General features: G+C 34.7%; 1 protein-coding gene across 5 annotated transcripts in view; it reads right to left on the bottom strand.

The window, feature by feature from the left end:
• The window catches only part of Malt1 (MALT1 paracaspase), a 56979-nt gene that overhangs the window by 4718 nt on the left and 39971 nt on the right, over nucleotides 1-12290 (bottom strand). For all 5 annotated transcript variants that reach the window (XM_078029956.1, XM_078029954.1, XM_078029957.1 and 2 more), the window contains 4 exons: nucleotides 7564-7741; nucleotides 6718-6792; nucleotides 5969-6096; nucleotides 525-674 (listed from right to left, as the gene is read on the bottom strand). In XM_078029956.1, coding sequence (XP_077886082.1) covers nucleotides 525-674; nucleotides 5969-6096; nucleotides 6718-6792; nucleotides 7564-7741 — 531 coding nt within the window. The remainder of the gene's footprint in view (nucleotides 1-524; nucleotides 675-5968; nucleotides 6097-6717; nucleotides 6793-7563; nucleotides 7742-12290) is intronic.

The following is a 12290-nucleotide window of genomic DNA, read 5'->3' on the forward strand; positions in this document are numbered from 1 at the left end:
TAAACTGCAAAATAATTGCCAAAATGTAATTTAGGCTACAGATAGGATTTTTATCTTACCTTTTCCTTTTTATAACCCCAAACCAATAAATTGTCAAAGAGAGAATGGCAGTAATATTCATGGGCCACGCATGTCTTTCAATCACAGCAATCCTATCTAGTAGGATTTCACTCTCATGTTATAGATAACATGTTTACCAGGTGGTAGAAACCAGGTCAGAACCCAGACCTCACTAGACAGCTACACACTTCAGTATAAGACAAATAAAAAAATTAACTCACTTAAAAAACACAAAAATAAAACATACTCAGTTAAATTTTACCAACGGTAAAAACAATGGGCTAAAATTTTTGAAATCTTTAAATTGGTATAATATCTATAATTTAAACATTTGAATTTGCCCACTAAGCCAAAAACTTTCACTGTAAAATTGGGAGGAAATCTATTTAATCAGAATAAAAAAAAAACCTTAACAATTTAAAGTAAGTTTATGATAGAAAGATTTCACAAGAAATATACCATACCATGAGCCTTGGCCCACTGTAGATTGCGCACTAGAGATTCTGCAGAATGAGCTGTGCCCTGAATTGGATCGGTGAGTGCTCTCTTCTCAGACAAACTGCTTCTAATCTCTAGAGCTTGTTTGCCTTTGGTAAGGTGACATTTACCCATATCTAAAAAAATAAGAAAGTAAGTAGTATTTTTAAAGTCAGCAATTCTTTTGTTATGTTTATAACATTTAGCCAAGAACTCTCTTATAAATCAGATTATATTCTCAAAATGATCCACTGACTCAAAAAATGTTTACTGAGCACTTACTCAGACATAGATTAAGGTGCCAGTGATGTAGCAGTAAGCAAAAACAAAAATACTGAACCAGTTTCTAAGAGCTGAAAGTATTTTTCTAAAAAAAGCAGTCATGATAATTTTATGTCTATATTGGCTTACACTATGACCCAGCAATTCTAAATCTTAAATTTATATCCCAAAGAAACTCTTGTAGGCACACCCTAGGAGACATATACAAGAATGTTATAGCAGCACTATTCCTAGTAGGAAAATGCAGAAGTAACTCAAATGCCCATCAACAGGAGAGTAGGTGGAAAGAATATATGTTTTAATAGTGGAATTTTTAAACAGAAGTCACAATGAATGAACTATAGTTATGTAATAATATCAATCTTGGCAATATAATATTAATTGAAAAAACTTTTAGTCAAGTCCTGAGAGACTACATATTGTGTAATATCTTTCTATAAAGTTAAACACAACCTAAAACAAATAAATACATAATTTTGGGGGACATATGGAAACTCTTTTTTGCCCCTTTCTTGGTACTGGGGACTGAACCCAGGAGCACTTAACCACTGAGCCACATTCCTTGTTCTTTTTATTTTTTATTTTGAGTCAGGGTCTCACTAAGTTGCTGAGGCTGGCCTTAAACTTGCGATCCTCCTGCCTCAGCCTCTTGAGCTGCTAGGATTACTGGCATGAACCACTATCCCTGGCAGAACATATAGAAACTCAATAAAACTATGTAAGAAAGAAACTGAGGGCTGGGATGTGGCTCAGGAGTAGAGATGTTTGCCTGGCATGCATGAGACCCTGGGTTCCATCCCTAGCACTACAAGAAAAATTCAGACACTGCGCTCCCCCCCCCCAAAAAAAGAAACAGACTAAAGAAATGATAAATGGTGGTATTTAGAAATGATTATTATCATGGAAGGTGGCAGGGAACAGATAGAGGAAATATAATTAGATGTAGATTTCTGTAAATGTCCTAGATTCAGATTGTGCATCTGTTCACAATATATACCTCAGAAGTAAGTTTGTCGGTACTACTAATTAAATAAGCTTTTTTGTTTTGTTTCTGTAGTGCTAGGATCAAATCCACATGCTAGGCAAGTCCTCTACCACTAAGCTACATTCCCAGCCTGTTTTATTCTATTTTTGGTCAGGATCTTGCAAAGTTGCCCAGGCTGTCCCCGAATTTGGGATTGTCCTGTCTCAGTCTTCTAAGTCACTGGGATTATAGGCTTGTGCCACTGTGCCTGACTAAATAAGTGTTTATTTCTAGCAGGTCTTGGAGTTTAAATATGAAGATCATTTTCAGATATCTGAAAGTCAAACTGACGAACTAGACTAGTAAGCATTCATTTTGCCATTTCAATCAATTGAATAGGCTGTACTGAATAGTACAAAAAATTATATTCTGGAGCTACAACTATTATAGCGAGCAATTTATTTCGCATTTTGTTTTACTTGTACATAGCTGAAATTGGCAATTTTAATTAAGGAGACATGGTTGATCTAAAAAAGATGAGCAAAAAGCAAAACTTTCCTAAGAAGTTTATAAGAAATTAAAAAATAATCACATTACATACCAAGATGCCATTTGTTGTCATGGCAACTTGGTAAGAAATCCTATATGGGTAAGTATGGAACTTTTTTTTTTTTTAATACTTTAAAAAATAACTTGGAACAAGACAGGGATACCCTCTTTCACCACTTCTATTTAACATAGTTCTTGAAACACTGGCCAGAGCAATTAGATGAAAGAAATTAAAGGGACACACATAGGAAAAGAAGAACTCAAAATGGCACTATTGGCTGATGATATGATTCTATACCTGGAAGGCCCTAAAGTTCCACCAGAAAACTCCTAGAACTAGTAAATGAATTCAGCAAAGTAGCAGGATATAAAATCATATCCATAAATCAAAGGCATTTCTGTATATCAGTGACAAATCCTCAGAAAAGGAAATGAGGAAAACTACCCCATTCTCAATAGCTTCAAACAACAACAACAACAACAACAACAAAACAAAAACAAAAAAGACTTGGGAATCTTGGATAGGCAGAATTAATATTATCAAAATGACATACTTCCAAAAGCACTATACAGATTTAATGCAATTCTGATCAAAATTCCAATGACATTCCTCATAGAAATAGAAAAAGCAATCATGAAATTCATCTGGAAAAACAGAGACCCAGAATAGTAAAGCAAACCTTAGCAAGAAGAGTGAAGTAGGTGACATCACTATACCACACCTTAAACTATGCTACAGAGCAATAGTAACGAAAATACATGGTATTGGCACCAAAATAGACTGGTAGACCATTGGTACAGAATAGAGGACACAGAGACTAACCCACAAAACTACAATATTATTTTATATTAGACAAAGGTGCCAAGAAAATGCATTGGAGAAAAGAGCCTCTTCAACAAATGGTGCTGGGAAATCGGAAATCCATATGCAACAAAATGAAATTAAACCCCTATCTCTCACCATGCACAAAACTCAACTCAAAATGATCAAGGACTTAGGAATACAACCAGAGACCCTGTTTCTAATAGAAAAAAAGAGGCTCTAATCTCCATCATGTGGGATTAGGCCCCAACTTCCTTAATAAGACTCCCGTGGCACACAAATTAAAATCAAGAATCAATAAATGGGATGGACTCAAACTAAAAAGCTTCTTCTCAGCAAAAGAAACAGTCTGTGAGGTGAATAGAGAGCCTACATCTTGGGAGCAAATCTTTACCCTCACACAGCAGATAGAGCACTAATCACTAGGGTATATAAAGAACTCAAAAAGCTAAACACCAAAAAAAAAAAACAAAAAAACAAAAAACCAAAAAACCAAATAACCCAATCAATAAGTGGGCCAAGAACCTGAAGAGACACTTCTCAGAAGATGATGTACAATCAACAAATACATGAAAAAATGTTCATCATCACTAGCAATTAGATAAATGCAAATCAAAAACACTCTAAGATTTCATCTCACTCCAGTCAGAATGGCAGCTATTATGCATACAAACAACAGTAAGTGTTGGTGAGGATGTGGGGAAAAAGGTACACTCATACACTGCTGGTGGGACTGCAAATCGGTTCAGTCAATATGGAAAGCAGTATGGAGATTTCTTGGAAAATTGGGAATGGAACCACCATTTGACCCACCCAGCTATCCCTCTCATTGGTCTATACCCAAAGGACTTAAAAATAGCATACTATAGGAACACAGCCATATCAATGTTTATAGTAACACAATAGTAATTCAATTCACAATAGCTAAACTGTGGAACCAACCTAGATGGCCTTAAGTAGATGAATGGATAAAAAAAAAAGTGACGCATATATATATAATATATATATATATATATACATATATATATATATATGAATATTACTCAGCAATAAAAGAGAATAAATCATGACATTTGCAGGTAAATGGATGGAGTTAGAGAAGATAATGCTAAGTGAAGTTAATCAATCCCAAAAAACCAAATGTCGAATGTTTTCTTTGATATAAGGAGGCTGATTCATAGTGGGACAGGGAGAGGGAGCATGGGAGGAATAGATGAACTCTAGATAGGACAGAGAGGTGGGAGGGGAAGGGAGGGGGCATGGGGTAATTAATAATGGTGGAATGTGATGATCATTATTATCCAAAGTACAGGTATGAAGACACGAATTGATGTGAAAATACTATGTATACAACCAGAGACATAAAAAATTGTGCTCTATATAATAAGAATTGTAATGCATCTGCTGTCATATATAGATAAAATTTAAAAAAAATTAAAGTTAATACCTAAAAAATAAACTTTTATTTATTGCCTAAAAATACTTTTAAAAATAACTTTATTTATTTGTTTTTATATGGTGCTAAGGAACAAACCCAGTGTCTCATTTGTGTTAGGCGAACACTCTACTACTAAGCCACAACTCCAGTCTGGTGCTTTCTGTTGTTCTAAAATAGTTGAAATATTCATTCATTCATGATACTAGGGATTGAACCCAAGATTATTCTGCCTCTGAGCTACATCTCTAGCCCCTTTTGTCCAAGCTGGTTTGCGATTCTCCCTGCTTCAGCCTTCCAAATAGTATACCAAGCTTAAAATATACTTTAAAAATGAAATTAGACTAAAAACACTTTAGAGGCTCTGAAGCACCTTAATGGATCTCAGTATAAAAATAACTAATATAATCCAAATATTTTACTTTTTTTGTTTGTTTGTTTGTTTTAAGCAGAAGAACCTTTTCTTCAATTGACACTAATAGGGAAGCCCAATGTGTAAATGAAATAAAAGCAGAACTTCTCTGGAAAAAAGCAGGAGGGTGGGGAGAAAACCCAGCACCCTGGCAGGCTACATTAAGTAAGAGAGTGGTTAAGTCATGGGGTATAACTAAAATATCTACATTGACAAAAACATAAAAATAAATGTGACTGACAGTTGCTAGTGAAATAACTTATACTCAAACTGTCATCTCAGGAACATCCATGAAACTCATTTTTAGGGAGTGCTAGTTTGCACTAGTATTACCTTATTTTTGGTCTGGATCATAAAAGGACATTTCCACAACACTGTAATCTACTGAGGTAACATATACTTATTCAGACCTGCCATGAGCACAGACAGCAAGCACTGTACTAGAAGCCAGGGCAGGGGACAAGAGGATATAGAAGACACAGCATTAGGCCTCTAGGATCAAGCCTTTACAGCAGGCTTCAAAAATACTAAGTTCACCAATTAAAGAATGAACTTGGCTTTTTCTATCAGAGTGTCAAAATTTCTGTCTCTCTCTAATCTCAGAAGAGACTGTTCACTGGTCTTTTTCCCCCCCTTTCTTCCAGGCAAGTACAGTGGGCAGCATCAAGGCACCAGGCACAAAAAAAAGGTATAGTTCTGAGGATTACTTTATCATTGTGTCTGATGTCAGCCCTGTCAGCTAAGTGATACTGCACAAACACCATGAAGCTAAGACTGCATGGAAAGAAAGGAATTAAATAGCAGGGGCTCTGATGAACATTATATTTAAAACTTGTTTTATAAAATAAATGTCAATTCCAAATCCACATGGTACTAGTAAGAATAAAATAATCACCAAACAGGGAACCCTGAGTAGGTTTATCTCCCACTCCTTTTTCTGAGTTGATTTCTTTCTTTAAATTTTACCTTCTGCAACTTCATCCAGTAACACAGTAATTTTTTTATCTTCTAATAATCTATCTTTTAAAAATTTCATGAAGATTCCATTTGCCAATCCAGAATGCTGGATTTCAAAAGCTTCTGCTCCTTGACACCTTAAAAACACCAAGAGAAAGAAGTGAAGTAAACCAGGCATAGAAAGCCAAAAGCCACATTCTTATTTACATGTGGAGGTTAATCAAATCAAACACAGAAAAGCAGAAGGCAGAATGGTGATTCCTGGAGACTGGCAAGTTGGGGGAGTGGGAATTGCTGGTCAAAGGACAAAATGCTATTAGACAGTAAATATCTTGAGGTGATGAATATGTTAATTTGTTTGATCCATCACTCCACTTTGTACTCCATAAATACATAAAACTATACTTTGTCAATGTCCACTGAATAAGAAATTAAAGAAAGAAGTTTTTAAAGAAGCAAATACTTGCTACCTGGAGTATCCATGTACAGTGATGAGCTTCATTCTCTCTCCTCCTCCCCTACAATGACATCCCTAATTAAAGAGTTATCTTTAAGCAGGAACTAAATGCACTGGTGCTTAGTAATAAGATACCAAGACATTAGGTACTGATGTCAAGTATTTAAAACTTTGCACCAAGAACATCAAGGAGGCAAATTTATGTCTAGATATCTATGCATCTAGGCCTCTAATCTCCAATCAAAAGAAAACATCAAAGAATAAATAAAGGAATTTTAACATAAGCATAAAATTTTCTTACGTGGCATATCCAAACACAATATTGGCAGTGACTTTTAGTGCATCCAAGATTGGAATGGTGTCATCATAATCATTTCTACTTAAAAGGAAGAAAGGAGAGAAGGACAGATATAGATATGAAAAGTTGAACAGTATTCTTTAAAGAATATAAATAATATAATGAAAAATACAATATAATTTTAGTATAAATTATTTAAAATTGCAGGTTCCAAATTGCTTCATTTAGTCAGCAATTTATTTACCAAAAATAATCTCAGGCTCCTACACACACAAAAAAGCAAACAGTCACATCTTCTGTTAGCTTTAAAACTGGAGGTACATTTAAACTTGGGCATTGGGTTTGATTGGTAAATGCTGAGAAAGTGAAAAGCAGTAAATCCAATAATCATTGATTGGTTCTGTTCCTTAGCAATGCCATGGCAGGCAAATAGGATCCAAACCTTTAAACATTTGCTTCAGCTATCCTTTCAATATTTGCAGATCCAGGGCTAACTAGTGATGTGTCCTAACTCTAGGGGAATGGTTTTGTTTTAATTCCTGAAGGAATAACTGTAGTGACTGTCAGAAACATGTTCAGGCATTCTGGAGAGTTAACTCTTTGTAGTGTGATAACCATGGCTTTTAGTTCTTCACTTTTATTCTCTGACAAACAGGAATAGAATAAAAATAATTTGATATACATAGAAAAACAAGGATTTTTTTCTAGTTTTCTTCTTTCAGTTTCAATTTTTAATCAGAAATTCAAAAATTCAAATGGTTCTTGACTTCTTACAAGTTTGCCTTAGGTTTAATTTATCAAGGTTGATATTTAACAACAAAAGTAATTTAATAAACATTAAAATTTTACCTTTTCCTACACATATCCAACAAGAATACATTGAGTCCAGTTTCTTTTTCTTGCATCAATTTCAGTATATTTTGTACACACAGGCAATTTTCAGACCTATATGGATTTGGAGCATCTACAGGGACCATAAAGCTGTTTCCAAAGTTTTCATAACCATGTCCTGCATAATATAATAACCCTGGAGAGAGGGGCAGGGAGAAAAGAGATAGATGTTAACTCTAAGAAACACTCAATATAAATTCAGTCAATGTTAACTTCCATTTTAAATTATTGAGGCAACAGTCTTTACTTAAATTCTGCATTTAAGAATCAAGATGCAGTATGAAGTATATTCTAATTCATACAAGAATATATTTATAATATGAATTGCAGTTTTATCTCAGGTTGTATAAAGAAAAGGGTGTAGGACTGTTTTCCTGGCTCATTTATCTCAAAAGGTGAAGATTTCCTTCAGTGCACAGAAGTCTTAAATTCATCTGTGTATTCCTGGCACAAGGAAGGAGCTTAGAAAATATATAAAAGATGAACAGGCAAGCAATGTTCAACATCATGAGCCACTAGGAAAATGCAAATCAAAACCACAATAAGATATCACTTCACACTTACTAGGTTATCTATAGTAAAAAAAGAATAAAAAGTGCAAGTAAAGATGTAGAGAAATCGAGATCCAATTACTTCTGGAGGGAATATAACATGGTGTAAGAAGTTTAGAAAGTTTAACAATTCTTCAAAAAGGTAAACAAAAAATTACCATATGACCCAGCAATTCCACTCCTAGGTACATACCCAAGAGAACTGAAAACTTAAGTCCACTTAAAAATGTGTACCCAAATACTTACAGCAGCATTATTCATAATATCCAGAAAGTGAAAACAATTCAAATACCTACCTGCTGATGAACAGACAGGAAAAATGTGGTATATTCATATAATGAAATATTATTCAGCCCTAAAATAATAGAGTCTGATACAGGCGACAATACGGATGAAACTTAAAAAATTTACACTAAGTAAGAGAAGGCAGACATAAAAGACTATATATTAAATTTGCATTTATATGAAATGTTCAGAATAGGCAAGTCCATAAAGATAGAAAAAGGTAGGTTATGGAGGAAAAGTACTGACTACTAATGGGTTTCTTTTTGGGTTAAAGAAAGTAGAGAGTTGGTGATCACCAGTGCACAACTTTGGGGACAGTCTGACCCACTAAATTATACATTTTAAAAGTAAAATTGATACTAAGTATTCAAAATATGACTCTATTTCCCCATCAGTGACTTCACTGCTTATTTTGAATCTTCATGACTTTTATTCTTTGATTGCCCTATATTTTAACCCATCTTCAAAGAGCATCTCAAGTTCAGACTCCTGGGCAAGTTATCATTTGCTTATATCTTTCTAACATACTGCAATCTCTCCCTGCTTTGAAAAGTGGTGGCAGTACTTTTTAACAACCACTGGCTTTGACTAACATTGTATCGTTGTACACACACTTCATTTTTTCTGATAGAAAATGATCATAGTGACATGTACTTTCATACAATCTAATTTTAATACATATAACACGATCTATAAATTATTCCTACCTACATAGATAAGAAAATTAAAAAGATTAAATGATTTGCTTAAAGTCATACAACTGATAGGTGAATAGACTCCACAGATAGTGCTCTGTCCCATTATATTAAGGAACTATAATTTTCTTGGGAGAATAGATCTTGTTCTTTATTCTCTATATTGCTCTCAGCAGTAGCACATTTCTTATCTGGAATGTGGATATGATAGGAATCCAATAAGTACTTACTGAAATGCATTATATCAAACTGATCAAGACAGAATCAGATATAGAACCCTTTTATAAAGGGTCTGATTTAAGTAGAAGTGGTGCTATTCTAACTATGGGTATTAGAGAGCATGAACCAGAAAGCCCGGGTGCTACCCACATCATATCATTGAACATGCATAGCTTTAGTAAGATTTGGTCTGGGAGAAGAAACAAATTAGGAGGGAAGAGAGGGAAGGTTTGTTTCCATTCATCTAGGGGAAAGCTAGGTATGGTTCTACTATGTCAGTCATATGCTCAGCCTTGTAACTGCTGAAATCAAGGTACTTAAACCAAAATACGTCCGTCTTCTTCCCAAGAAGATTCATGAAAAGTATAAATATTTTCTATTAAAGCCTGCAACCAAATTATATTAAGTGTTTTTATGTAAAGTAGTTGAGATTTATTTTAAAAATTCCATCTCCAGTAATAATAAACTAACCCATTACTCAAGGACAGAAGACAATATAGATGTCTATAAAATGTCAAAGAACCTAACATAGTCAGAGATATAATTCTGCACAATAGATCTTTAGGGTATTTATTTCTCTGGAATATGATTTTCAAGAATAAAATTTGGGGCTGGGGATGTGGCTCAAGCGGTAGCGTGCTCGTCTGGAGTGCGTGCGACCCGGGTTCGATCCTCAGCACCACATACCAACAAAGGTGTTGTGTCTGCCAAATACTAATAAATAAATATTTAAAAAAAAAGAATAAAATTTGCCAAAGCTATTTATTTCTGACCACAGAGGAGATATTCACTTCTCTAGAAAACTCTCCCTCCCGAGAGGATCTGCGCTCCACCTAGCACAGTGCTCTGGTGAGGTCAACTCCACCTCTGGGAGACTCAAGAGAACTTGCTGTGCCAGGTCTGGCTCCAGGACAGCACTTCAGTTATGTGACCTCATATAATCCTCAGGACAAGGTATATAATATTATATTATCATTACCCCTTTACAGATGTGAAAACAGACAATAATAAGTTTATAAGCCTACCTGAATTCAAACCACTAAGTGATAGAATCAGAATTTGAATGTAGGTCAGTTTATCACTGTGCTGTACTATACTGTCTCTATTATTTACTGCTGACTTTTTACTTAACATTATTCTCAGGAAATATAAAGTATAAAATGTTAGTATACCAGTTTCTCACCATTTTACTACTTTATAAACTCCTTTCCCCCCACCTCCTTAGAAACCTAATGGAGGCCCAAAGCAGAATGCTGCCTAGTCTAAATCCTCGACCTAAAAATAAAGGTTGAATTAATTTCTTTAATAAATTTTCAGGAAGTCGTCATTGCTGCAATATTTTGAGCACTTCAAGGTGCCAGGCATGGAAGTAATTATTTGCTCTTACTTTTCCTTTACCAATCCCATTAATTTATTACTAATCATTTTTTGAGATCACTGTTGGCTTAGAAAAGGTAAACCACCTTAGTTATACTGCTTGGAAGCAGAAAAGTCGGAGCCTAGGCTAGCTTACTCTGAGGCCTCCTTCTTAACCACTGAGCTGCCATGAACTGAATGACAAACTCTTCCTCAGTGAACAAGGCTTCTGCCATCTTTTGACCAGACACTTTTATTTCTTCCCCACAAAAGCACAGATAAGCTGCAGCCAGTGATGAACATACTAAAGCATTTGGTGGATGGATAATAGGCCAAATAGCTACTTTTTACCTTAGCTATCTGTATAACAAAAAATCTTTATCTTATTTATCTTTAAGGACACCTAATATCATTCAATTATTTCGATTTTTAAGGCATTTGTAAACATAAGTTTCATGTTTTGAATTACTTATTTTCTGTTCTACTGTAACTTATATTTTACAAGCCCATAAATAACATAATAATATAATGGCATAAACTTGAGTCCCTATGTTTTTCTAACCTAAAGTTGTTCAAGCTGAAATCCCCATGACTCTACCTTTACCTCCTCTCCACCCCTCAGGTACTACCAGTCATCTGGGGATATCAATCAGAGTCAAAGGCACAGTCCAAACAAAAATGAAAGGTTTATTTATGAAATGCCCTAAACCCTCAGGCCTTTAACACACTTACATTTAATGTAGATGTGTCTGATGTTTTGGATAGTCACAATACTTCAAAATAAAATGCAGCCACCCTGTTAAGACATGAATCAGTGGGATTTTAAAAAGTTCTAGCTTCCTTAAGCTACCATTTTGTCCTAACATGTCTCTTTACTCTGTACCCCAAGATGATGTCTTTATAGTGGGGCCTCAACTGAAATCTTTCCCAAGCTTTTTATATTTCTGGTTCTCTATTTAGCAGGGACAATTAAAGGTTTTGATTTGATTAGCCAAATAAAAGGCTTAAAAAGCAAGGTGACACTGTCAATAAAAATAAGAATAAATACTCAAGTACATACTTTTTCAGAGAATTCCTTCACTTTCAATAGTTTACCAATCTAGAAACCTAAATTTACCAATATTTTTTCTTATATCTCATTGCTTCTAAAGAAGTTTTGAAGACTTTTCCTGTTTAAGCCATTTAGGTACCTTAAAAACTGAGATGAATACACTTAAGCAATCCACCTGAGTCTAAGATGAAAGTATAGTCAGTAATAGGGCATCTTAGTACAGTATATTCTTTCCTATTTTCATAAGAAAAATGGATGGTTGCACCCATCAATTATCATCCCATAATGCTCATTAGCAAAGTTATACTATTACAACATGAACATAATAGCTGAAGTTGCAAATAGTAGTTACTTTGTTAACTTCAGCTGTGTCACAGTGGTAATTCTCATTATTCAGAAAATGAGTCATTTAAATAAGATTTTTTTTTCCTTTGGTACTTAACCACTGAGCCACATCCCCAGCCCTTTTTAATATTTTGTTAAGAGATAGCGTGTCTGGGCTGGGGATGTCGCTCAAGTGGTAGCGCG

Source organism: Ictidomys tridecemlineatus, chromosome 13 (genome assembly GCF_052094955.1).
Source record: "Ictidomys tridecemlineatus isolate mIctTri1 chromosome 13, mIctTri1.hap1, whole genome shotgun sequence".
Classification (NCBI taxonomy): domain Eukaryota; kingdom Metazoa; phylum Chordata; class Mammalia; order Rodentia; family Sciuridae; genus Ictidomys; species Ictidomys tridecemlineatus.